Source organism: Oncorhynchus tshawytscha, linkage group LG12 (assembly GCF_018296145.1).
Source record: "Oncorhynchus tshawytscha isolate Ot180627B linkage group LG12, Otsh_v2.0, whole genome shotgun sequence".
Lineage (NCBI taxonomy): Eukaryota > Metazoa > Chordata > Actinopteri > Salmoniformes > Salmonidae > Oncorhynchus > Oncorhynchus tshawytscha.
This window is the reverse complement of record NC_056440.1, coordinates 70773115-70800998: the sequence shown is the minus strand read 5'-3', so window position 1 is coordinate 70800998 and position 27884 is coordinate 70773115. Positions and strand designations below refer to the sequence as shown.

Genomic DNA, 27884 nt, shown 5'->3' with positions numbered 1-27884 from the left:
TCTCTTCTCCACATTCTGATCCCTTCTCCATGTTCTGATCTCTTCTCCACGTTCTGATCCCTTCTCCATGTTCTGATCTCTTCTCCACGTTCAGATCCCTTCTCCATGTTCTGATCTCTTCTCTACGTTCTGATCCCTTCTCCATATTCTGATCTCTTCTCCATGTTCTGATCTCTTCTCCACGTTCAGATCCCTTCTCCATGTTCTGATCTCTTCTCCACGTTCAGATCCCTTCTCCATGTTCTGATCCACATTCTGATCTCTTCTCCATGTTCTGATCTCTTCTCTACGTTCTGATCCCTTCTCCATATTCTGATCTCTTCTCCATGTTCTGATCTCTTCTCCACGTTCAGATCCCTTCTCCATGTTTTGATCTCTTCTCCACGTTCAGATCCCTTCTCCATGTTCTGATCCACATTCTGATCTCTTCTCCATGTTCTGATCTCTTCTCCATGTTCTTATCCCTTCTCCATGTTCTGATTCCTTCTCCACGTTCTGATCCCTTCTCCACGTTCTGATCCCTTCTCCACGTTCTGATCCCTTCTCCACGCTCTGATCCCTTCTCCACGCTCTGATCCCTTCTCCACGCTCTGATCCCTTCTCCACGCTCTGATCCCTTCTCCACGCTCTGATCCCTTCTCCACGTTCTGATCCCTTCTCCACATTCTGATCCCTTCTCCACGCTCTGATCGCTTCTCCACGTTCTGATCCCTTCTCCACGTTCTGATCATGTCAAGGCCAATAATGGAGATATAGGGAAGTCAATGAATCAGATAAAGATGTCAGAGATAACTACTATTTTTAGAGCAAATTTTAACATTGAGTAAGGCTTGTTGTATTGCTGTTAAATTGCTTCATTTTTAAAAAATGTATTGGGGCGGCCGGGTAGCCTAGTGGCTAGAGCATTGGACTAGTAACCGAAAGGTTGCAAGTTCAAATCCCTGAGCTGACAATGGTACAAATCTGTCATTCTGGGGCAGAACTGTTCCTAGGCTGTCATTGAAAGTAAGAATTTGTTCTTAACTGACTTGCCTAGTAAAATAAAATTAATAAAAGGCTTTATTATATTGCTGTTAAATTGCTTCATACTGAAGCAAGACCCTGCGTAGATAATTAGTCAGATTAGTCAAGTTCAATATAGAGCCCTCTCTTCTGAAAGCTTTGTGATGTCTCTAGGTGAGTCAAGGTGAGGTGTCAGAAAGTTAGGGATGTAATCATCTGTTTTCCCTCGTGTTCCAAGACATGATCAAGGAGCCTGGGGAGAAACACGTGCCATCACTCACAAAACCACTCTCTGTCTTGCCTGGCAGTTCCAATGCCTTGAATGCCTTGAATGTCATGACTTTAGAAGTATCTGAATGATCTGTGTATGTTATGGTAAGGACACATCGAGTAGGTTTGGGACTACTGCTGCTAAGCTGCCAAACTCACATTTCATGTCCCTCTGAGCGTTGGTGACTGAGGATTCAACCGTGTGCTAAATATACCAGTGTAGTCGACCTCCACCCTCTCTCCTGCCCTGTCATTAGGGATAAGTGCACCAAAAATACCCATCATCCATCCACAGTAGTTCAAAACAGGGCAATCTCATACTGTTTAGTGTACCATGGTGCTGTCTAAAGAGAGACTGATCTAGCCTGCTCTCTCAACCATGTACCAAGCAACCACAGTATTGCCATAGAGAAGAGCAAAACAGATTCCTTTGTAATGTTACACATCACATCTCTCTCCATGGTTGAGAAAGCTATAGTTTCTTAACTCAATACCTCAATGGTGATGCTACTCAGTCAAGCAGTTACAGTACAGCAGGGACTGCACAGACTGACCCAACTACAAAGCCTTAACCTTTTGCGTGTAGGGGCAGTATTTTCATTTTTGGCTAAAAAACGTACCCATTTGAAACTGCCTATTTCTCAGCCCCAGAAACTAGAATATGCATATAATTGTCAGATTAGGATAGAAACCACTCTAAAGTTTCCAAAACTGTAAAAATATTGTCTGTGAGTATAACATAACTGATATTGCAGGCGAAAACCTGAGGAAAATCCAATCAGGAAGTGCCTCTTATTTTGAAACCTCTCTGTTTCTATGCATGCCTATGCAACATTTAAAGGGATTATCAACCAGATTCATTTTTCTATGGCTTCCCTAAGGTGTCGTCTTTAGACATAGTTTCAGGCTTTTATTTTGAAAAATGAACGTGAAAGATCACATTGCGTAAATGGATAGGTGGGGGCTCTCATAGTGAGTTTGCGCTACAGAGTAAACCGGCCATTGATTCTCCCGGTATTATTGAAAAACCTACACACCCATTTGATATATTATCGAATATATATTTTAAAAACAACCTGAGGATTGATTATAAAAAACGTTTGACATGTTTCTGTGGACATTATGGATATTATTTGGAATATACGTCTGCGTTGTCGTGACCACTCTTTCCTGTGGATTTCTGAACGCGACAAACAAACAGAGGTATTTTGGGTATAAAAATAGTCTTTATGGAACAAAAGGAACATTTGTTGTGTAACTGGGAGTCTCATCAGTGAAAACATCTGAATATCATCAAAGGTAAACGATTAATTTGATTGGTTTTCTGATTTTCATGACCTAGCTACTTAATGCTTAGTGTACATAATGTTTTGTTATGCTATCGATAAACTTACACAAACGCTTGGATTGCTTTCGCTGTAAAGCATCATTTCAAAATCTGAGATGACAGCTGGATTAACAAAAGGCTAAACTGTGTTTTGCAATATTGCACTTGTGATTTCATGAATATTAATATTTTTTTGTAATATTATTTGACTGTGGTGCTGTGTATAGCATTACAGCGGTTGCTGATGAAAATTATCCCGCTAACGGGATGGGTAGCATCAAGAAGTTTAGAGTCATATAGGGAGATGTTCCATTTGCCAACACATTTTCTCAAACTAGGTGCATCCATCCTCCATGTCCAGGGGCTGCTGAGGCCAAAAAAATATAATTACTAGAACCAGCATCCTCATGCAACTCAATGTGCCGTGGTCAAAGGGGATTTTTTAAAACCCAATCTAGTAACTCTACTTCTATGGCTGAGGCCCTCTGTGGTGAGGCGAGTCGAGGCCACGCCATCACAAGCTGTTCAGAGAGCATTCAGCCCAAGCTGTGAAAGCCCAGTGTGGCTCGACTGGCTGGGTGGGGGCTGGTGGGCGGGTGGTAGGGCGAGGGCAGGAGAGTTAATAGAATAGCCAAGCAGCTCATTTGCATTTTATCAAAAGGAACAACTGTTTCCAGTGTTACGGCGCAGATGGCATTGTACTTCAGCCCACTTTTTGTGTGTGTGTGTGTGTGTGTATGTGCATGCGTGCGTATGTGCATGTAAAGAGAGAATGATACAAAAAATTGTGTAACCACAGGCAGAGCACAGATTTATTTTTTCTAATGAAAAAAGGATTGGAGTGTGTGAAGTATTGTTTCTTGTAACCTGAACTGAGAAGAAATTTAAGTGACTTTCCACTTTGAATTGTGTAATTTCACACTAAAATGAGATTTCTCTCTACTGTAACGCTGTATTAATCAAGTTAATGTGACAGGCCTTGGCTCTGGGTGCACTGGAAGGGAAGGCTGTACCAGCACCAGCCAAAATGGATCTGGCTCTATGATGAATGAGTGACTTTGACAGCAGCTAAATATATACAACTGCATTCTGCATAGACAATTGAGGCTAATGGTAATTGTAAAAAAAAAAGCTAACATCCAGTTCTCTTGCAACTCTTGTATAATACGGCACACTAGTTTATGAGTCATTTCTACACAAACACTACAGGCTATTACTCACTGGTATACTCAAACTCAGAGAACATCTTTAAATAAGCCAACATGCTTATTCAAATAGATAATAGTCATCTAAATTAGATACTTAGATGAATAGTGTATCAAAATAAACCAATATGCTTATCCAATAGATACAATAACATTGAATATGTAGATGGCTGCTGTATCAAAATCAACCAACACGTCATGTGTAACAGATAAAATAACATTGGATATTTACTGTAGATGGCTGGTGTGTTATTATTCTGCACTTACAGAATGAGATGAGACCTTTGTGTGCTCCTGTTAAAACACCCATCCTGACAGGGAGGATTGACTGCTCTCCTTAGAGAGTATGATACTGTACACCGGGATTCAATTCCACTCAGCGGTGGGTATCACTTCTCCCTTCCAATCAAATTAGACAGGAGTAATGATCTATGTAGAAATGGATTTGAGATGGTTACAAATTTGAAATGTTGATTGCGGGCCCACCGTGATGTTATCATTTGAGTAGCTTTATGCTCTGCTGCCTCGCTAGATATTGGAAACTGGAGTCTCAATCCTGGCTCTATTGATCCCGGGGCCTATTATATTCAGTAATTGCATGGCTCTGCCTTTAACAAGTCTTGGTTATTGCATCAGTGAATTGGATTACAGAAGTTTATTGAAAGGCTGGAGATATTGCCTCAAAAGCTTTTTCTTGCTGCTGTCTTCGATATTGGGAGTGAGAACACCATACATGTTCTAGATAGAAGGAATATGAGAGAGTGGAGTCCTCGATGGTTCACAGAAACACATCAGATCATTAGCATCTAAAACTCAACCATGAATCGTCTCATGCTTTTCCTGACCATTTCCATAATCCTTGCTTGTTAGCTCCAATAGTCAACACTTTAGCAGTGAGCCAATGTGTTTGTCATAAATCGAATGGCCTTTTCACCATGCACGTAATGCTGCCTGTGTATTAACACATTACATCATACAACACTGGGGCTCTGTGGCTGCTTGGGAGATTCCCTATACATCTGCCCACACATGCTGGATTGATCTGGTCTGGCCTCAGCTCCCTCTTACAAGCCCTGCTCTGCCCCCTATGCCATCGGACCCTCCGCCTGCCCATGGAACGACCCGTCACACATGCAGGCATACATAACACATAACACACACAACACACACACACACACACACAGTGACCGACATGGACACACACACACAAACATGCATCTGGTTTGCTTGGCACTTGGCTGTGCTGAGCTTTCATAACAATTTAAATGGATAACCAGGCTGCTGATGTGAAGGAAGTGGATTGTGCATCTCTTAATCTGAGATCAGAGCCCTTCTAAACTGCTCCTGGTGCAGAATTAGCCAGGTTTTATGTGAAGTGACACCAGGCAGTAATGCTGCAATGCTGTAACAGTGTGTTACTCTCTGGGCTCCACCAGCCATCCATCCAGCCAGGCAGGCAGGCAAGCACTCCTAGTCTGGCACCTCTCCCCTGAGGAAGAGAGGCCTGCCCTGCACTGACAGCTGACACACTCCCTCCGTACCCCAGGCGAGCCTTAGCTAACTTCATGTATCAATTTTCAGCTCCCAACTCGTGCAGATGTTAATTTGGATCATCATTATGGATGCGAGATGAGGAACAAATCAAATCAAATTCAAATCAAATGTATTTATATAGCCCTTCGTACATCAGCTGATTTCTCAAAGTGCTGTACAGAAACCCAGCCTAAAACCCCAAACAGCAAGCAATGCAGGTGTAGAAGCATGGTGGCTAGGAAAAACTCCCTAGAAAGGCCAAAACCTAGGAAGAAACATAGAGAGGAACCAGGCTATGTGGGGTGGCCAGTCCTCTTCTGGCTGCGCCGGGTGGAGATTATAACATAACATGGCCAAAATGTTCAAATGTTCATAAATGACCAGAATGGTCCAATAATAATAAGGCAGAACAGTTGAAACTGGAGCAGCAGCACGGCCAGGTGGACTGGAGACAGCAAGGAGTCATCATGTCAGGGAGTCCTGAGGCATGGTCCTAGGGCTCAGGTCCTCTGAGAGAGAGAAAGAAAGAGAGAATTAGAGAGAGCACACTTAAATTCACACAGGACACCGAATAGGACAGGAGAAGTACTCCAGATATAACAAACTGACCCTAGCCCCCCGACATATAAACTACTGCAGCATAAATACTGGAGGCTGAGACAGGAGGGGTCAGGAGACACTGTGGCCCCATCCGAGGACACCCCCGGACAGGGCCAAACAGGAAGGATATAACCCCACCCACTTTGCCAAAGCACAGCCCCCACACCACTAGAGGGATATCTTCAACCACCAACGTACCATCCTGAGACAAGGCTGAGTAATAGCCCACAAAGATCTCCACCACGGCACAACCCAAGGAACACAACCAGAGTCTTTGATAGTGATCTCACTTCCTCTCTCTCTCCCTCCCTTCATTACACTATTTATCAGAAACTAGGAAAATAACATTCCTCTATTCCTGCCCTCCAGGGCAGGTCAGTTTATCTTGAAGGTCACGGTCACATTTGCTCTGTTTTACTATAAAAATGGAGCTCACCTTTGCTCATCTTCGTCTAAGGGAAGGCTGTCTCAAACCTCATCCTGCTTGCCACTATAATTCAGGCCACAATGCATCAGCCTACGGTCCAACATCCCTATCCAGCTCTGTTCACTGTCCTGGTTTAGCTTCTACCACACAGATCTTGGCAAGTTGAACCCATATGAAAAGGTCACAGAATAATACAAATTAATGTAATGGCAATGTCCTTTTTTCCTCCCCTAAAGTATCCTTCTGAGGCCTGTGAAACCAGCCAAACAAACAGAGAGGCCCTTTTTACTGCACATCATTCTTCTCTAAATGACAGGTTCAGATTGGTAATGAAGCCTGTGATGATGATGTTCTCTCCTGATCACTGCCATGTGGCCCTGGCTGTAGCTCTACACCATTGAATCATGACAGTTCCCTTTTTACACTATTTATGTTTTAAACACTTTGTGTTTTCATTGTTAGGCACGGAGACAAAACATGTTTGGCGGCAGGTACCCTAGTGGTTAGAGCATTGGCTGAGTAACCAAACAGTTGCAAGGTTGCAAGATCAAATCCCTGAGCTGACAAGGTAAAAATCTGCCATTCTGCCCCTGAACAAGGCAGTTAGCCTAGGAACAGTGGGTTATCATTGAAAATAATATTTTTTTCTTACCTGACTTGCCTAGTTAAATACAAAATGTAAAAAGTTCCAGTGCTTTTTCGGTGGCGTTAACATTAAATAAGATGGCAGTAGTAGAGTAGAGCACAGTACATGGTTGTTAAAAGCTTTCTGTAATTTATCCTGCTCTCCTCTACACTCTTAGAAAAAATATATACAGTTGAAGTTGGAAGTTTACATACACCTTAGCCAAATACATTTAATCTAAGTTTTTCACAATTCCTGACATTTAATCCTAGTAAAAATTCCCTGCCTTAGGTCAGTTAGGATCACCACTTTATTTTAAGAACGTAAAATGTCAGAATAATAGTAGAGAGAGTGATTTATTTAAGCTTTTATTTCTTTCATTACATTCCCAGTGGGTCAGAAGTGTACATACACTCAATTAGTATTTGTTAGCATCGCCTTTAAATTGTTTAACTTTGGTCAAATGTTTCGGGTAGCCTTCCACACGTTTCCCACAATAAGTTGGGTGAATTTTGGCCCATTCCTCCTGACAGAGCTGGTGTACCTGAGTCAGGTTTGTAGGCCTCCTTGCTCGCACATGCTTTTGCAGTTCTGCCCACACATTTTCTATCGGAGGTCAGGACTTTGTGATGGCCACTCCAATACCTTGACTTTGTTGTCCTTAAGCCATTTTGCCACAAATTTGGAAGTATGCTTGGTGTCATTGTCCATTTGGAAGACCCATTTGCGACCAAGCTTTAACTTCCTGACTGATGTCTTGAGATGTTACTTCAACATATCCACATAATTCTCATTCTCGTGATGCCATTTCTTTTGTGAAGTGCACCGTCCCTCCTGCAGCAAAGCAACCCCCCAACATGATGCTGCCACCCCCGTGCTTCACGGTTGGGATGGTGTTCTTCAGCTTGCAAGCCTCCCCCTTTTTCCTCCAAATATAACGATGGTCATTATGGCCTAACAGTTCTATTTTTGTTTCATCAGACCAGAGGACATTTCTCCAAAAAGTACTATCTTTGTTCCCATGTGCAGTTGCAAGCCGCAGTCTGGCTTTTTTATTGCGGTTTTGGAGCAGTGGCTTCTTCCTTGCTGAGCGGCCTTTCAGGTTATGTCAGTATAGGGCTCGTTTTACTGTGGATGTAGATACTTTTGTACCTGTTTCCTCCAGCATCTTCACAAGGTCCTTTGCTGTTGTTCTAGGATAGATTTGCACTTTTCGCACCAAAGTACATTCATCTCTAGGAGATGTCTCCTTCCTGAGCACTATGATGGCTGCATTGTCCCATGGTGTTTATACTTGTGTACTATTGTTTGTACAGATGAACGTGGCACCTTCAGGCTTTTGGAAATTGCTCCCAAGGATGAACCAGACTTGTGGAGGTCAACAATTATTTTTCTGAGGTCTTGCCTGATTTCTTTTGATTTTCCCATGATGTCAAGCAAAGAGTCACTGATTTTGAAGGTAGACCTTGAAATACATCCACAGGTACACCTCCAATTGACTCAAGTGATGTCAATTAGCCTATCAGAAGCTTCTAAAGCCATGACATCACTTTCTGGAATTTTCCAAGCTGCTTAAAGGCACAGTCAACTTAGTGTATGTGAACTTCTGACCCACTGGAATTGTGATATAGTGAATTATAAGTGAAATAATCTGTCTGTAATCAATTGTTGGAAAAATGACTTGTGTCATGCAAAAAGTAGATGTCCTAAACGACTTACCAAAACTATAGTTTGTTAACAAGAAATTTGGGGAGTCGTTGAAAAACAAGTTTTAATGACTCCAACCTAAGTGTATGTAAACTTCCGACTTCAACTGTATCTAGAACCTTAAACAGTTCTTTGCCTGTCCCCATAGGAGAACCCATTTTGGTTCCAGGTAAAAGCCTTGTGGGTTTATGTAGGACCTTTTCCACAGAGGGTTCTACAAGGAACCCAAAAGGGTTCAATATGGAACCAAAAAGGGTTCTCCTATGGGGACAGCCAAAGAACCCTTTTGGAACCCTTTTTTCTAAGACAGTATAAAACCGTCCGCATGCTTCCCAACTGAAACAGTTCATACATATATTTTGATGACATTTTGTGAAAATGTTGTTTGTTTTGTCCTTTGGCTAGGTTTTTTTCCGGCTGTTCATACACACATTATTTTTTATTGAGGCAAGCCAAATCTATCCCCCTTCGTCTATAATTGGTCAACAGTAGGGATTGTTCAATGAAGTGTTTGTTGTCATTCAACGATAGACGCCTCGTTTTCATGCAAAACTTTTCACTTGAGAAATACTAAACCAAACATCCTAGTTAGGTGTAAAGTTGCGCGACTAAGATCTCCTTGGCAAAAACATCTAAATTAATGACAGATTTTTTGTTTTGTTATCTTAGATTAATCTTAAATCAAATCAGAGTTTATTTGTCACTGTGCGTCGAATACAGTGAAATGCTTACTTACACGCTCTAACTAATAGTGCAAAAAGGTATTAGGTGAACAATAGGTAGGTAAAGAAATAAAAATAACAGTAAAAAAGACAGGCTATATACAGTAGCGAGGCTATAAATGTAGCGAGGCTACATACAGACACCGGTTAGTCAGGCTGATTGAGGTAGTATGTACTCGTAGATTTGGTTAAAGTGACTATGCATATATGATGAAAATATAGTAGCAGTAGCGAGTGGTTGGCGAGTGGTCAGTGGGACACAATGCAGATAGCTTGGTTAGCCAATGTGCGGGAGCAGTGGTTGGTCGGCCCAATTGAGGTAGTATGTACATGAGTGTATAGTTACAGTGACTATGCATATATGATAAACAGAGAGTAGCAGCAGCGTAAAAAGGAGATTAATTTTGAGTAATTCTATACGGGTTACGGCGTCTCAAGATGGACTAACTAGTACTATTGGCATTTCTTTTCACATTTTTAAAGCAAAGGTTTTTTCAAGCAAAGGTCAAAGGTATGCGAGCACACTAGTTTGGTTCACATGGCTGAGTCCTGCTAGGCGCCCTCCGAACCGAAGCATGAGGAAGCCTTAAGCCAGAGTCCAGAGCTGTAATGAACATGCAGTGACTCCTTCAGAAAGGAGGACTGATTGAACAGCTGTGAAACAAGCATCAGGAAGTTTAAAAGTGGTCTGAAACTAAGGGAACAGGAAAATACAACTCTATTAGCTGTCTCTGCCTCTGGAATTCATCAGTGCTTGTCAAGACATCTGCCCTGAGTAGGCAATGCATTTGTTTCAAGTGTCTGTGTGCCAAAGCAAGCAACAGAAACATTACTACTCTCTAATCAAGGACTAAGCTGGCATATTCGCTCTGCTGCCACTGCCTTGGGTTTTTTCATTGCCTGTAAGAGAGAGATCGAAAGAGAGAGAGAGAGGCTGATGGACTTCTGTTCTGCCTCCCCTCTAAGCTTGTCCTGGTAAAGTGTATTAACACTGATATCAACACACTGACCTAAAGCTAACAGAAATACTTATTTCAACTCGACTTTAGACCTTTGATATTGAGGAAAGAGTATCTTGACTGCCATGCTAGTAGTGGCTGTATCCAATTGTGGCGCGTCCTATATGCATGTAACTCAGATGTGGTCATAGTGGGTCGCTATGTGAATACGTTGGCCTTTTACTGAGTGGCTTAAGGAATGTGCCAATGAAGACAAGACCAGCAGTAGGTGAACAGAGCAGTTGGTACCATCTCCAAGAATCCAAATAAGCTAATTAAGTGTGACCAAAAGCTTGAATTCTGCAGGCAGAGGGATTAGACTGTTTGATGAGCAGATTTAAGGGTTCAACCAAGGGGAACAATGAGAAACCCTTCTGGCCAAGCGTAATATTTCTCAGAATATTTTCTTTAAATCCATGTCTCTGTGACGTGTATTTTCTCCGCACTTCAGACCCAAGATCTTCCATCCCTGAGATTAAAGGGCTTTTATCATGTATCCTCTCCTCTCTCATGATTTCTTCACTTTTTTGTAGTTGCTTTTTTTCCCCTCTTCCCTCCTTACTTTGCTCAGAGTGGACTTTAATGGGTTTTAAGAAATGTTACATCTCTGTATGGTTACAGACAAGTGTTAGTACCACTCCACCTAACTTCTCCTCCTTTAAACAATACATCCCTGAAAGGAAGGCTTCATGCAGGTATGAGAGATAAGAAGGATTGCAACTCGGATCGAAACGTTGTCTGTTTTGTGCGTCTGATTACATCCCCATGGGAGCATAGCAGAGTTGCGGATATTCCTTTTTTCCTTTGATTATAATTAATGGAAATTTTTGTAGGGGTTGACACATTTTTCATAAGGAAAAATCTACTCTGAAATTTTAAAGTGGAAATTACAAACTTCGGAATCCTTTTTAAACCTCAAATACACTACACATTTAACATTTCCTGGAAATTTGCAGGAAAGTTCTCCTGCAACAGGGTGATCAAATTAAGATCCTACATCTGTAACATGATCATTGGGATCATACCAGAGTTGTGGACATGTATTCTTTCTTTGACACGTTCTTCTGGCCTGCACCTGATGAATTGGATGTGCATATTTGTTTTTGTTTTTCCATTAATTATAATCCACATAATAATTCACATGTCCTGTTGATGCAGGATTATTTTCCTGCTTTAGCAAACTGGCTAAAATGAAGATCCTACATCTGCAGATAGTTTTAGCTAAATGTCACTATAAAGTATCTAGGCCTGTAGCGTCAGTACACATACACTGATCATAAATTAATACATTGATGTGGGTGTGTGCTTTTCCTTCCTTTTTCTCGCTCAGCCAACTTTCACTACTAGTTTCCTTTACAGTACACATGATCTGTAATGATTTCGCAAACATGAATCCAATGATATGACCGTGTACTTTCCTCTCCCTATCTGGTCTCTAGACATTCCACACCCCCAGCCTAGGAGATGAGGAGTTTGAGATCCCTCCCATCACCCCTCCTCCAGAGACAGAGTCTGGCCTGGGCCTATCGGATGTGGACTCCCCCTTCCCAGGGCACCCGCTCCAGCACAGGGGACCCTTCACCCCCCAGTTCCCCCCTCAGAGCCTGGAGCTGCCCTCCATCACCATCTCACGCAACCTCATGGACCAGGAGGGGCTCTCCAGCATCAATGGCCTGCCATTGGTGAGTACTAGACTGGACCAACACTTAGGGTAGAGGGATTTAATAGATACTATGGTCACATGCATAGGCATCAAGTACAGCGTGCTATTAGGACATGCACCTCTTCAATAAGTATAGGGCTAGGGTGGGTTTAAGGTGTCAATTTGACATATTTGTTAATGCACAGAGAAAATAGAGTACCAGGCACCAACACTTGGGTACAGGATCAAGGTGATGTCATTTAAACATATAAATAAAAAAAGGTCAGGAGAGCCCATGTGACCATTACAGTATGATCTGAGTACCTGGAGAATACCCTTACCCTTTATTAGGCCATAGAGTAACCTTCACTGCACTCAGTGCACACCTCCAGTTGTTACTGCATCTGGAACAGCATCTGGCCCATGTATAAAGCTGGAGGATGGAATAGTATCACAATGCGAGCTAGACAATGGTCGCAGTATGTAAATACTGAATTCTGTTTGGGTTTATAAAGGAAAAACAAAGCCTACAAAAATAACCCTCTTTGTAATAGGAAAATATATGAATGGATCATGGGCATGATGGCACAATGTATTTTTGCCCCTCCAGGGAGTGATGAAAGTGAGTCCCCAAAAAGTGCAACGGTTTCATAGGCCCGTATACAGCATTATGTATGTTGGTTCCAGAAACCCTGTTCTGTAGATGGTGATGAATCATTCTGTTCTGTCCTGTCTCCTCCACTGTCACATGATGTGTTTCCATGCCTTTATCTACATGTTGTTATGTTCAGAGCCTGAATGCACTCAGTCAACTAACAGACAGAGCTTTGTTTCAGAGTTCAGAATCCCAGGTTTTGTATTTGGTTAAATAACACGATGCTACTAGAATTAACCTTCGGTGTGAGTACTTAGAAAGGGAGTCAATGAATGGATCTCCAGCTTAGCCTTCCTGTCTATTGATGTGGATGAGAGAATGTGGAATGGTTCCGGAACCCAGTAATCACTTTCTGTATGTTGATAGAGTTCTATGTTATAGATTTAAAACATTTTGATAGAAAAAGCTTTCTTAAATGCCATTGAGGATGAAATGCATTGAGGAGGAAACATGGAAATGTCGCTGACACTAATATGTAATATGGTATCATTATACAGTAATATGGAAATATGGAAGCAAAAATATGGAAGCAAAAAGCATTATAAGCAGAAAGATGATATTGATGCTGTGTTTTTCGGGGGGTGAACTGCAAAACAATCATTACATTGAACAAAAATATCATGATAGTTTTAGCCATATTATCCATGTAAAAATGTATTTCAGACCCCCCACTTTTAAACCAGACACATATGGTGAATCACATACAGTGTATGATATTACAGAATATGTATTTACATTCTGATATGGGCAGGCGCTATAACATTTCATTGCCTTTTTTCCTCCCTTCCATGCTGCTGGCATGTAAAATAATTGCAGCTTTTAAAATATCTGTGCTGCATAAGCGAGCCCCGGAAGGCTTTTGCCTAAAGAATTTTCATTTCATGGTCAGTTAAGCTTTTTTACATCTGGAGAAGAAACGGAACCTTGACACAATTACAGTCCTGACTGTTCTCACGACTTGGTGGAGGATTAGATTTGATTCTCCAACATTATTCCTCTTTAACACCATTTGCATGGCTCATGTCTCTGATTGTAAGGAGAGACTATTAAAACTACAGGGAAAGAATGTGCGGTTTCTGCTCCTTTGCCTCGTGGCATTGTCACTGGGAGACTGTTACACACTGCTCTGCTCCTTTATCACTCAGCAAACATTGTACCACAGACAGAAAGGCAGAAAGGCTTACCGACCGTGAACTCCATTATATTCTGGATATGGGATTGATCCCCAAAAGTCCTGAACACAGAGACAATGCAGGGAAATTACATTGATCTATGCCATTGACTTTGGTTTGAGATTTGAAAAGGGTTGCGGGAAGTAACTATTTTAATGAACTATATAGTGTTTATAAAAGTGTTATTACATTTTAGGTTCATTTTGTCAGTGGAATGACATTGGGGGACAACATTATGTACTGTTGTGTATCTCTTATTTGAAACGTTTGCAAGGACATAAATAAACCATGCAAATAAACCATAGTAAGTACGTTTCCCAACCAGCCACAGTTTTCATATTCCCCAAATAGTTTTCTCTGTTCTCTTAGCTCTCTTAACTCCCTCACCAACTTCAAACATCTGCTATCTGAGCAGATAACCGATCGCTGCAGCTGTACATAGTCTATCGGTAAATAGCCCACCCATTTTTACCTACCTCATCCCCATACTGTTTTTATTTATTTACTTTTCTGCTCTTTTGCACACCAATATCTCTACCTGAACATGACCATCTGATCATCTATCACTCCAGTGTTAATCTGCAAAATTATAATTATCCGCCTACCTCCTCATGCCTTTTGCACACAATGTATATAGAGTCTCTTTTTTTTCTACTGTGTTATTGACTTGTTAATTGTTTACTCCATGTGTAACTCTGTGTTGTCTGTTCACGCTGCTATGCTTTATCTTGGCCAGGTCGCAGTTGCAAATGAGAACTTGTTCTCAACTAGCCTACCTGGTTAAATAAAGGTGAAATAAAAAAAATAAAAATAAAAATTTGTAACTGTGATAGCCTCTCGCTATACCACCATGACAAAAAAACAAACAATGGGTGTACAATGTACCTGTACCATTTTCAAATCCCCCCTCCATGTAGTTGCTCTGCCAAGTGTTCCACTAATTCCTTTCCCCTAATGCTCCATGTATGTCTTGCAAATTGGCCACAGATGCTATGGTTCTACAAAGAGAAATACATGTCTGTGGGCTGGCAGAAAGCAAGTCATTATTTATTTAATCTGCTCTCCTAACAAGCTTCTGACTGTCATTTGTGTCTCGCAGCATGTGTCCTCCTGATTTGTGATTTGGTCTCTGTCAATAGTGCCAAATACTATTGGAGGTGGAACTGCCGGTATCTATTTATTTAGAGCTCCCTTCATTCTCGCTTTCTTTTTCTCTCTCGTTCTCTACGATGCACTGCACAGGCCCCTGGGTGCTATTTCTGAAAATATCTCTGTCTTCTCTACAGTATCCTTGCACAGAGTTAGACTTTTCCCATGTTTCCTCCCTTGTAAGAAAGTAGGGGTGGATATGGCTGTCTATAAAAAGGTCCCTTCTACGTGTCACATCTTCATAATTGGGTTAGAAATAGCCCAAATATCCCATTTGAATAGAAAATAATATGGAGTCAAATGTATCTTTCTTAGTTTGTTGCCCAAAATTGATGCAAAGATGCATGTTTATTGTATTTACATGAATACATACTGACTATATGCCAAGTCTAGTCAGTAGGAATCTAATCTGCATCATTTGCGCTACGTTCACCCTAATGACTTAGTACACACAAACATTTAGCCAGATAGACTAGTATACATTCATCGACAGTTGTTTTTCTCTATAGCCAACACCCAGTAATGCCATGCAATTTGGTCTGACCTGCGGATTTGTAGCTGACTGTATGTACAGTACATTAATTACACCCTGATAGTGTACAGATAGTCTATGAATCTAATCCCCTAGATTCTGACCCGTCACAAACCACTGTCTTGAATAAAATGGAAAATATGACCAGTGTTGCAGAAACAGTTTTTCTTTTTACACTCTCTTATCTTCCTTCCAAGCTGAGTAGCACTGACATCAGTTGTACATCCATTTCAGAGAGTGGATTTTTTTGTCATTGTTTTCTTCGTCCTGTTTCTTTTCTCTTTTTACTTTCAGCCAGACAGATGTTGTGACGTATTGGGTCAGTCAGAAATGAAAGATATTCATGCAGGCATGCAATACTTGTAATGAAGTCTCAACCTGACCTTCTGTGTGATTGATTCTGTAATTTAGTTTTCTTAGGCAGCCAGCACTTGAAATGAAATGATATCATGTTGAACAAGTTTTAAATACCCACAGTGCACCGGGAGAAATGAGGGAAGGAAGGTTTTTGGGGGAGGGCATTTATGGGGGAGTGGGAGAAGGGGAAGGGGATGTGTAGCCCTTCAAGGTCAGGTAAAATGGGAGTGTGGAAGGGAAGATTTTGTTTTTGGGCTGGGGGGTTGGATGGAGAGGGGTTAGTCAGTGGATGGACTGTGACTGTGTATATGCACAGCAGTATACTGTGAGGTTTGTTAAAGCCAGAGACAGGGGAGAGAGGAGTCGAAAAACAATTTATCTTCATGCTATTATAGCCTTTACCAGCATTCTAAATTCCATTTTTCTCATTTGGCTTAAGCACCAAGGTTCTGCGGCCAGGGAGCCGAAAAGGGAGGAGTAAGAAAATAAGATGTACCCGTTTAAAAGCACATGCAGTAAAGGACTATGTGCAGAGGACTGATAAACTATCTTTAATAGGACTGACCTTTCATGCTGGCGAAAGTTACTGGGGGACTCATCCTTATAATTACCATATAGATGATTTTACCCCTCTTCTGCAATGGAACATTTCCAAGAGCCTCTGTCAATGATTGAATGGAAATTTAACTTGTTAACATTCTTTTCAGCCTGTTAAATTCCCCACCTCCTCAAATTCTGATTCCAATATCTTCAAGAACAGACGCAAGGCTCTTTTCATTGACATCACTGCTATTGAGATTTTATCTCTGGTACTTCTGAATGAGTAATGTTGCATTTTCAGTCCAGCTGCTGTGTTTATTAGCCAGTGTGTTGTGGAAGGGTCTCGGCTATTGTTGGGTTTTTTATTGCATCTTATACATAGTTGTTGGGATGCTTTGGTGCAGGGGAGAGGATAGGATGTGTAGTCAAAGCCAACAACCTTCTATCAAACAAGCCAATATGCTTGTGACAGCTTGACAGGTACACGTGAGTTGCTGGCTCCTTGAGCTTGAGGTTTTTTAAAAGGCATAGATGTTGAGAGTCTCCATCTCAAGATTTCCTTCACAAAGCCATATTGATTGGAGAGTAGATTGCATAGACTCTAGGTTTACTTATGTTTGATACACATGGCCATGTATACAAACACACAAGATGGATGGAGCCTGATAGGGATGTTTTTTTTATTTGACCTTTATTTAGTTAGGCAAGTTAGTTAAGAACACATTCTTATTTACAATGACAGCCTAGGAACAGTGGGTTAACTGCCTTGTTCAGGGGCAGAATGACAGATTTTTACCTTGTCAGCTCGGGGATTCGATCTAGCAACCATTCGGTTACAGGTCCAATGCTCTAACCACTAGGCTACCTACTGCCCCGCTTGTCACATCTGGCCACTGTGCATTCAAGATAAGGACTTATTTACAGATTTATGATGACTATCAAGCTATCTTCTTTGATGTCTGCTGTGACTGCAGACAATATCTGCGTCCCAAAGGCACCCTATTCCCAACATGGGCCCTGGTTAAAAGTAGTGCACTATATAAAGAATAGGGTGCCATTTGGGACACATCCAATATTCTAATTCAAATGCAACTGAGAGGACAGAAGGACATAAATTAACAGACTTGTTGCAGATTCACACATTACATTCACAACCACTGTAGCCCTTTCTCAGGGACTAGTATTATCCAGGGGTGTTTTGATAGTATGGTTAACATAGATGTGTTAATATTAGGCCTAAGCTAGGGTATGTTCGCCTACTCTATAATCACTCACTCCTCTTCAAACTTTGTTTGTACAGCTTTTCTGTTACACACAGCATAAACCCACACATTTTACATACATGGTCATTTTTTTACACTGTAGTTGCATAGCAAATATATATATTTTTCATATAGATTACATTAATCACTCACTCTTTTAGGTAAGTAGTTGTGAGCTGAAGAAAAGAGCCGTAGATGTATTTATAGCCACCAGTCCAGTGTATAATATTATACCACTATAGTCTGTATAGCAATCTGGGTTTGGTGATATTATTGTAACACTAGTGTAAGCTATTTCACCACAAACCCATTTACAAAAAGGCCAGCTATCACTAAAGCCAGCAAACACAAGATACATTTTGAAAGGCAAACGATCTTTGAATAGGGCAGGGCCATAGCTGTTATGAAGAAAACTCAACATTTGACACAAATGGCATGATGTGTCATTGCTCTAAGTGATATTGCATCATTGTGATATTGTGTTGAAATATTGTTACACAGATGGTCATGGCTAAAGAGCTCAGTGTGTTTCATCTGTGATGCTCTCAATGAGCAGAGTGTCACTCAGAGCACTAACTTACTGTAGCTCACTACTGGAGGTGACAATGAGACTTACACATCAAGTGGAACATTTGAAAACTGAAGATATATAAATCAACATTACATCGTTATCCCATTGCTCGAGTTTATTTCACCATTTATTCAAAGAGTGAATTGAATGGTTGGCATGTTTTATTTCACCATTTATTCAAAGAGCGAATTGAATGGTTTGCATCATTAAATTGTATTCTATTCCGTCACTGGTGGAGTATTTCTATGTAAATATTGAATACATATCTGCCTTGTAGACTGATTTATGATAGGTAGTAGACATGGCACATGAGAAAGATGGGAGACAAATGGATTGTAAATTCAATATGTTTCTGTTCTGTGAAGGTGTTTGAATATTGTTTTGAAGACAGGGTTCGTACGGTTCTCTCAATAAAGCAAGGTGTGTGGGTATATGATGTGTTGATGTTGGGAGAGATGGAGTTTGTGCTGCTGCTGAATACCAGATGGATGTTACTCAGGTAGAACACACACACACACACACACACACACCACACAAACACACACACCTCCCAAACAAATCACATTTTTGTTGTGTTTGGTTATTTTTCACTATTCCCTGTCAGCTCCGCTGCATCCCTGATCATTCTCCCCTCTGAGAGAATGACAGGCCATGTAATTGCATCCTCAGTGGAATTCTCAATGCAAACATCTACCTCTCCCTATACACAAAGAGATTTTGAAAACCATAATGTTTTATCTGGAAGATATATTAGAAAATATGAAGATGGTATTGATGGTATCATATACTCAGCATTGTATAAAGAGGAAGAAAAATGCCCATGACACGCCAATCGTATCCCTTCAGACAGTTGAATTATAGAGTTGATTATATATAAATATATTTTCACTCTTTGGCAGTTAAAGTATGATCTATGAAACCTGCCAGCAGATAGCATTTCATCTTTAAACATAATGGAGAAGGTATCATTTGTGCCCCCATCTGCCAGCCAGGGGAAATGTATAACCTTCAAAATGTCAGATTTCACAGAAATGTATAACATTTTTATTTGTTGCATGGGCATTAAATCCAAAATGTTTTCGAGGTAGTCATTGTGCATACAAATGTCTTTGAGGTAGTCATTGTGCATACAAATGTCTTTGAGGTAGTCATTGTGCATACAAATGTCTTCGAGGTAGTTAGTGTGCATACAAATGTCTTCGAGGTAGTTATTGTGCATACAAATGTCTTCGGGGTAGTCATTGTGCATACAAATGTCTTCGAGGTAGTTATTGTGCATACAAATGTTTTCGAGGTAGTCATTGTGCATACAAATGTTTTCGAGGTAGTCATTGTGCATACAAATGTTTTCGAGGTAGTCATTGTGCATACAAATGTTTTCGAGGTAGTCATTGTGCATACAAATGTTTTCGAGGTAGTCATTGTGCATACAAATGTTTTCGAGGTAGTCATTGTGCATACAAATGTCTTTGAGGTAGTCATTGTGCATACAAATGTCTTCGAGGTAGTCATTGTGCATACAAATGTCTTCGAGGTAGTCATTGTGCATACAAATGTCTTCGAGGTAGTTATTGTGCATACAAATGTCTTCGAGGTAGTCATTGTGCATACAAATGTCTTCGAGGTAGTTATTGTGCATACAAATGTTTTCAAGGTAGTCATTGTGCATACAAATGTCTTCGAGGTAGTTATTGTGCATACAAATGTCTTCGAGGTAGTCATTGTGCATACAAATGTCTTCGAGGTAGTCATTGTGCATACAAATGTTTTCGAGGTAGCCATTGTGCATACAAATGTCTTCGAGGTAGTCATTGTGCATACAAATGTTTTCGAGGTAGTCATTGTGCATACAAATGTCTTCGAGGTAGTCATTGTGCATACAAATGTCTTCGAGGTAGTTATTGTGCATACAAATGTCTTCGAGGTAGTCATTGTGCATACAAATGTCTTCGAGGTAGTCATTGTGCATACAAATGTTTTCGAGGTAGCCATTGTGCATACAAATGTCTTTGAGGTAGTCATTGTGCATACAAATGTTTTCGAGGTAGTCATTGTGCATACAAATGTCTTCGAGGTAGTCATTGTGCATACAAATGTTTTTGTCCTGGCATTTGAGGTTATGTGGCCTAACCATCTCAAGGGTACTAACTCAGTCCATTATACACCAGGGTCTGAGCAGTCAAAGCTGTGCCACAGATTTCCATACAATAGAGTGTTGTGAACTGTATCAACTGAGCTGTGAAGCTATTTATTAATGGCAGATCAAACTGGCTACTCAGGTTTCAAGATAATTCATCATAGTTGATAATGGGAGAAGTTAAAGACCCAGGGCATGTGTTATGTTATGTGATGCATTGTGGCCATGTGACAGTCTGGAAGAATGTGATGACCAGATTTTTGTTCTGTTATGCTCTGGTCCAATATATGTTTGTGCTGTATAGCCAACTCCTATTTGGTTGTCATGCCAAACAAATAGCTATAAAGCTTGTATAGCACAAACATATCTGGGACCAGGCTACAGATACAGTACAGTCTCTTACAAGATGCTGTCAGATTTACTGACTTTTCCCTCTCTTTCTCCTCTGATTCAGAACATGCAGGGCCACCTCCGCCAGTACCCCCCTAACCCCGCCATGGTCATGAGATCCATCATCAGCATGAACAACCCCCATGGTATGATGTCCCGTAACCAGCTGACCACCATCAACCAGTCCCAGCTCAGTGCCCAGCTAGGCTTGAACATGACAGGACCCAAAATCCCCCATACTTCGCCCTCACCACCAGCCAGCAAGTCAGCCACGCCCTCACCCTCCAGCTCTATCAATGAGGACGACCAAGACCAGGACAATAGGGTGAGTGAGGAAAACTCTATGAAAGGGCCTTAAATAAAAACACATTTTAAAGAAGGCTGCACTAAGATTGTGCTCACTTTAGTGTGATATAGACCTGATTGAATAGCACAGTGACTGCTTGATATTCATATGCATTTGTTGAAGGTGGTTGTGTTAGTAAAGTGTCACATGCACATTCCTCTGGCACTACCACAAGTCACCATTGAATTACATTCATCTGTCTAAACCAGATCACTCTTCTTGTAACAGGTAATGGCAGGAGAAAAGCGCCCAGCACCAGATGCTGGGAAGAAGCCCAAGACCCCCAAGAAGAAGAAGAAGAAGGACCCCAACGAGCCCCAGAAGCCAGTTTCAGCCTACGCCCTGTTCTTCAGAGACACACAGGCTGCCATTAAGGGTCAAAACCCCAACGCCACCTTCGGAGAGGTTTCCAAGATAGTGGCCTCCATGTGGGATGGCTTGGGAGAGGAACAGAAGCAGGTAATCCATCATTATCTGTCAGAGCAATCCTACACTATGACATTTACACCACTTTGTCTGCATTCACAAAGGCTGTGTTTACACAGGCAGACCAATTCTGATCTTTTTTTTCGGATCAATTCTGATCTTCAGCTCTGAAAAAGATCTGAGGTGAAAAGATCTGTGATTGATCAAAATACCAATTATTGGAAGAAAAAACTAATCTGAATTGGGATGCCTATGTAAACACAGCCCTAGCATCTCAGACTAGGAGTGTTGATATAGAATCAGTTTAGCCTTTTAGATCATACTGAATACGATTATATATGAAGAGGACAAGGGAGACTTACCAGATCCTGAATGAGCACTTCTACTCTGAGATGCTTTGTGAATACTGGCCCTTGACTTTTATATCTGATTGAGAAGCAAATGCATGATGATCAGTAATTAGCAGTAATTGCTCTAAGGGGATGCATGAAGTCAGATTGTATAATTTCTCCTGCCCCCTCTTTTCCCAATCAATATGTCGAGAGCTACAAAAATAAATCAATGAATATAGACATCAAAGTAGAAGGCTGTTAAGTCAGTTATATTGTGCTTCTATGCCTGCATTTAGATGTTGTACCCCTTTACAGAGTGATCCTTTGTTTGTCACCTGTCGTTCACACCTGTCCGTCTTGTCATAACAGGGCTATAAAAGCAAAACAGAGGCTGCTAAAAAGGAATATTTAAAAGCCCTCGCTGCCTACCGCGCCAGCCTGGTTTCAAAGGTGAGACACTGCTTTCTTTCACTTTTCACCCAACAGAAGTGTGAACTGCTGGGAAGAAGCCTAAGACCCTTAGTTTTTATTTCTGACTTGTTATATTTTTGATTTGACTTGATTATAATTGATATTGATATTTGTACTGCATTGTTGAGGAGCGCTGCATTTCACTGTGCCGTTTATAACAGCAGTATCCTGCGCATGTGACAAAAGAAACATTGATTTTATTTGAATTTCATTGTGACAAGTAGTAAACTTAGATATTCAAATCTTCCTGCACGAGCTGCATCCAGATCCTGAATCTTTTCAAGATTGCAATCTTAGAAAGTAAGAGGATTTATAGCTTTACGTTGTTACCTCAGGCTATTGTCGAAATAAACATTTATTTTGTGAGTAGGTCTAGTGTCCATTCCTAGTCTGTATCTAACATGCTGTTGTTTCACTTCCAGGCTGCCCAGGAATCAGCAGAGGCTCAGACCATCCGTTCAGTCCAGCAGACCCTGGCCTCCACCAGCCTGTCCCCAGGTCTGATGCTGCCTTCCCCACTCTCCCAGCACCCGTCCATGTCCTCCATGTCCTCCATGGCCCAGGCTCTCCAGAACGGCATGCCACGGGCCATCGCCCCCAAGCCGCTGCAGATGAGGCTGGGGGGCAACCAGATCGTGACCTCGGTGACGGTGCAGCACCAGAACATGACCAACGGTGTGCCATCCCAGCTGCTGAACCAGATGGGTGGAGGTGGTGGAGGAGGGGCCATGGTGGCCGGGGCCCAGCCCACGGCCGTGTCCCAGATGAGCCCGCCCATGCAGGGTGGTGTGGGGGGGCACATGCAGCAGCTGCAGCAGCAGCAAACACAGCAGCAGCAGATGCAGCAACATCTGCAGCACCACCAGATGCAGCAGCAGCAGATGCACCACCAGCAGATCCAGCAGCAGATGCAGCATCAGCATTTCCAGCACCACCTCCAGCAGCAGCTGCAGCAACACAACATACAGCAACAGCAGCAGCAACAACAACAGCAGCAGCAGCAGCAGCAGCAGCAGCAGCAGCAGCAGCAGAGGCATGATATGCAGCAACAGCAACTGCAACTCCACCAGATGCAGATGCAGCAGCTCCACCAGCAGCAGATGCAGCAGCATCTCCAACAACAGCAGCAACAGCACCAGTCCCAGTGTTCCCCACCACAACACTCACCCAGCACACCTCAATCTGTGGGGGGCTCCGCCTCCATGGGCAGTCCCCAACCCGCCCCCCAGCAGCCACACCCCTCCCAGATCCAGGCCCACGCCCAGGTTCTGTCCCAGGTCTCCATCTACTGAGCCAAATGAATGGAAGATATCAATCTTATCTCAAAGAAGAGGAATAGAAATAAAAGCATAATTTTCACGTTGCTTTTCTAAGTTGCACTTAAGAAGTGTGTAAGAATTAGAATGTTTTACAAAGAACTTGTCCATTGTTATAGACGGATATGAATACCTACGTAGACATGTAAAGGGGCAGATAACTTAGCTGGATTTTGTCTATAAAATAGGCTGCGCTATGAGGATAAGTCGGTAGGAAAATGCCCATTGATTGTTTATTGTTTGTTTGTTTGTCTTTCTCTGCTCAATTGTCAATTCAAAACTGACTTTGGGCACATTTGTGAAAGGACTGGTGTACCTGACTCACACAGGGGAAGGAATGCCCTGTTTTTATTTAATGATAAAGCTTTATTTATGAGGTCAAAGTTGTCATTTCAGCCCAACTACTGGACACAATGAATGGATTTCAACAGGCATTTTGTTTTGCAGCTCTAACCTCTCCCAGAGAAGAACACCTGAACTGAATGACTTACAGGTACCATACTGGAGACCAGTAATCCACACATTAAACTTGTTTCCACACTGGCCAGTATATTATGAGACTTTCTACCTTTTTCCCATGTTTCTCTTGCCCTACATTCCTGCAGATGTAACTGTGAAACAAATTGTCTAAAGGAAACTCTCCATTAAACCATCATGCATTTCAATGTGATATCTGAGCGCATTCATCCTATGGCATGAAGGCAAGAGACAATATCTTAAGGAAAAAGGGAAGTGAAAAATGTCTTTGGGATGGGGGATTGTGGGGGTTGCTGGATGGAGGAATGGAGGAATGGACAGACAGAGACATAAACTGCCATAAGATCATTTATGTCATCAAACTGTAAATGTAACCTGCTGTAAGTGTTTTGTAGAGTTGGGGACCTCCTTTTTCCACTAAAATACCCATTTGTTCAAAAAGTGTGTGTAAAACTGGCACTCCAAAAAATCCTCCTTTTATGTATATGTTTTTACCTCAGATGTTTAAGAATTAAATTATGTTTTTATTTGGTGTGATAAAGGGGATATTTTATGGTAAATGAAAAATTCCACGATCAAGGTTGATGGCTTCATGATTGATTGATGTATTTTTACACTACGTACTCCTTGATACTACAAAATGTATCAAAAGTAAGAAGAAGTAGCAGAGACACTTTGTTGCACTGTCAAAGCCAATTGAAAAGGCAATGAGGGTATTTTCTTGCCAGATGAAGTGATATATCCATGATGAAAAGAGAAGCGTTGTACATTTTTCATATCACCTGTTGTAAAGTTTTAATATGTGAGGCTGTAATTAAAACATTGGTAAAATGACCTGTATGATTGCTATATCACGTAGTGCATTTCTGCTCTTTTATACTTTTTTATGAGTTATAATAGCAACAATTAATTTGTTTGTATTTTGCTTACAGATAAAAATCCAACTGCTTTCTTAAAACTGTCCATAGAATAAATGCATTTTAGTATGAATATTCTACCTGTTTTTGAGCTCTTAATAGGACATTTAATTTAACATTTGAGTTTAAATGAAAACACAACCAGAGACATTCCATCTATTATACTATTAGCCATAATAGTATAATTAGCCATAATAGTATAATTAGCCATGATATTATACTCTATTATACTATAAGCCATGATATTAGCCATAATTTTGTATGAAGTCTCCTTATTGTTAGGTTTTGAAAAATGTGAAAAGAAAAACAATATTTATGTTTAGAATTATTTCAAGATTAAAAAAAAGAGAGATTTGTATGCTTTATATGGAATATATAAATGTAAATAAGACGTTTAATAATAATAATAACGATGCAGGGATATAAAATCTACTTCTCCTGTTGCCATTATTATAGTTTGTATATGTTTCTCTGTGATTTCAACATGGAGTACCAACCATTGTAACTGTGTCATACAAACAGTGTTGAGACTGGAAAGAGTCAGCATGTAACTCGTGCTTGTCTCAATAACAGTTCTCATTCTCACTGACAAATGTTTTGGTTTCTGACTCTTTCTTCACCAGGAACTAACCGTTTCGTACCACCACATAGTAACTACTTCATTTCTAAGATAACATTTAAAAAATGATAGGCTATCTTATTTAACTAGGCAAGTCAGTTAAGAACAAATTCTTATTTTCAATGACTGCCTAGGAATAGTGGGTTAACTGCCTGTTCAGGGGCAGAACGACAGATTTGTACCTTGTCAGCTTGGGGATTTGAACTTGCAACCTTCCGGTTACTAGTCCAATGCTCTAACCACTAGGATACCCTGCCGCCCCAATCATCAGGGGGCTCTGAGCTTACGTAAACATGGTGAATGAGTGGGGGAGGGAAGACTGGCAAACAATAATTATCATATATCCACAATGAGCAGAAAAGCCATTAGACTACGTACGGGGGGGGAGTGACGTTTATCATAAACCAATTGTGAAATAAATCTCATGCATATTTTATACCGCCGATTGATATAATTTTCAAAATGTGGCTTTGTATTCAATTAGTTAGTTTGAAAAGGCATTTGTAATTTGGGTTTTGAGGGCTGGCTGCTGATGCTGTAGTGTGTCGTGATTGGCTCTTCATCTCTGTGTGGAGCAACGATGCCCATTTCTCTGCCCGGCTTGATTAATTGCAGCATCTGTCCTGTCAGAAGGCAGTAGTGAAGAGGTCCGCAGAAAAACTGCAAATAAGCTCTGGCAACAGTCTAAAAGCGCTTATGATGAAATGAAAATGAAAAACAGCAAGTGCTGTTCATGGTCTGAATCTCAATAGGAGAGGGTGGGTGGAGGGAGGTGGGGGGAAGGAGAGAGAGAGAATGTTGTAGAGTGGTGTATTCATGGTGACCAAACACATGCTTAAAAACACACAGTAATGAGGCGGAGGGAAATGGCTGATATTATTCTAAACAGATTCATGGTCGAGCTTCCATTAATAATGCATGTAGCACCTTGTTATTCCATAACCCCACAGCACTGCGGTCACTGTGTGGACAAATATCTCACAGCCAGGGATGGGAGTTTAGGGACTGTTCAATAAAAACATTACAGATTTATTTTCAAAACATTGTTAGTAGCCTACATCCTCAACATACATTTGAAATGATTACTGTTGAGTAAGTCTTCTTTGGGAGACTGACTGGATTAGATTGAAGACCTAGCTGAATATATTTCACTTGCTTTCAGTGGACTTCCATTGAGGTTTTCTGCAGGCATTTACACTACATCATAACCAGTGTATTTATCTACATTTGCAGAAGTAGGCTAGTGCAATATTTAATATAAATTATCCCTCCTCACTATTTGGCAGTTTTGATAACAAACATAATAATTCATATGTTAGGCTATATCAGGAATTGGCAACTTTTGAAGGCTCTCTGATAAATTTCTACAACAAAAAAAACTCAGTCGGGGTCTCAACTTACAAGTTAGAATAGTAGAATACTGTCACGTTGGCATAAAGAGATTCGGGAGACAGACGCAGGAATGGGTAGTAGGGTTTTTTATTGTACCCAAATTAAGGAGTGCCCTGTAAAGGCACAGGGACCAAACAAACACTATACAAAAACACAGGGTTGAAACCCAAACAAAAGAGCGAGGAGTACCTCAAATAAATAACACACTCGCACAATGATTAACACACGAGACGAGACCCATAATCATCTGCGCAAACCATAATGGCACGAAAGCCAAAACACACAGTACAGGTACTCACATGCACTAACGGACATAGTAACAATAATCGACAGGACAATGGTAAACCAAGGACACACTTATACAATTACTAATCACTGGGAATAGGGGCCAGGTGTGTGTAATGAAAGTTCCAGAGGGATTCGTGACAAATACACAAGGTGCAATTTAGAAATTTGGTTGTGCATCACCAGTTTTTCTCTTGTTGTCAGTCACTGATAGCTACTCAATTAGCCCTGTCAGCTATTTTTTTTTTGATTGGTAAATTAGTCTAGCGACCAGCAATCTAAACTTATTAATCTTGGTTAAATTACCTGCCGGGAGGCCCCCATTGATTTTGTTAGTAGGTCACACTCAGATATCATATCAAAAACTGCTAACATTTCTCTCCATCCTATGGAAAAATGTGTAGAAAGTTTGGAAATTAGCTGTAAAACAACACATTTTCCTCTCCGACCCATTGAAAAAATGAGTAGAATTGCATGAAA

General features: G+C 41.1%; 1 protein-coding gene across 1 annotated transcript in view; it reads left to right on the top strand.

Moving 5' to 3' along the window:
* The window catches only part of LOC112263853 (TOX high mobility group box family member 3), a 62671-nt gene extending 37646 nt beyond the window's left edge, over positions 1-25025 (top strand). Inside the window, exons 3-7 of the mRNA XM_042331012.1 lie at positions 11856-12098; positions 20888-21148; positions 21398-21628; positions 22297-22377; positions 22821-25025. Of these exons, the coding sequence (XP_042186946.1) occupies positions 11856-12098; positions 20888-21148; positions 21398-21628; positions 22297-22377; positions 22821-23690 (1686 nt within the window). The 3' untranslated portion in view covers positions 23691-25025. The remainder of the gene's footprint in view (positions 1-11855; positions 12099-20887; positions 21149-21397; positions 21629-22296; positions 22378-22820) is intronic.
* Positions 25026-27884: the final 2859 nt, after the last annotated feature.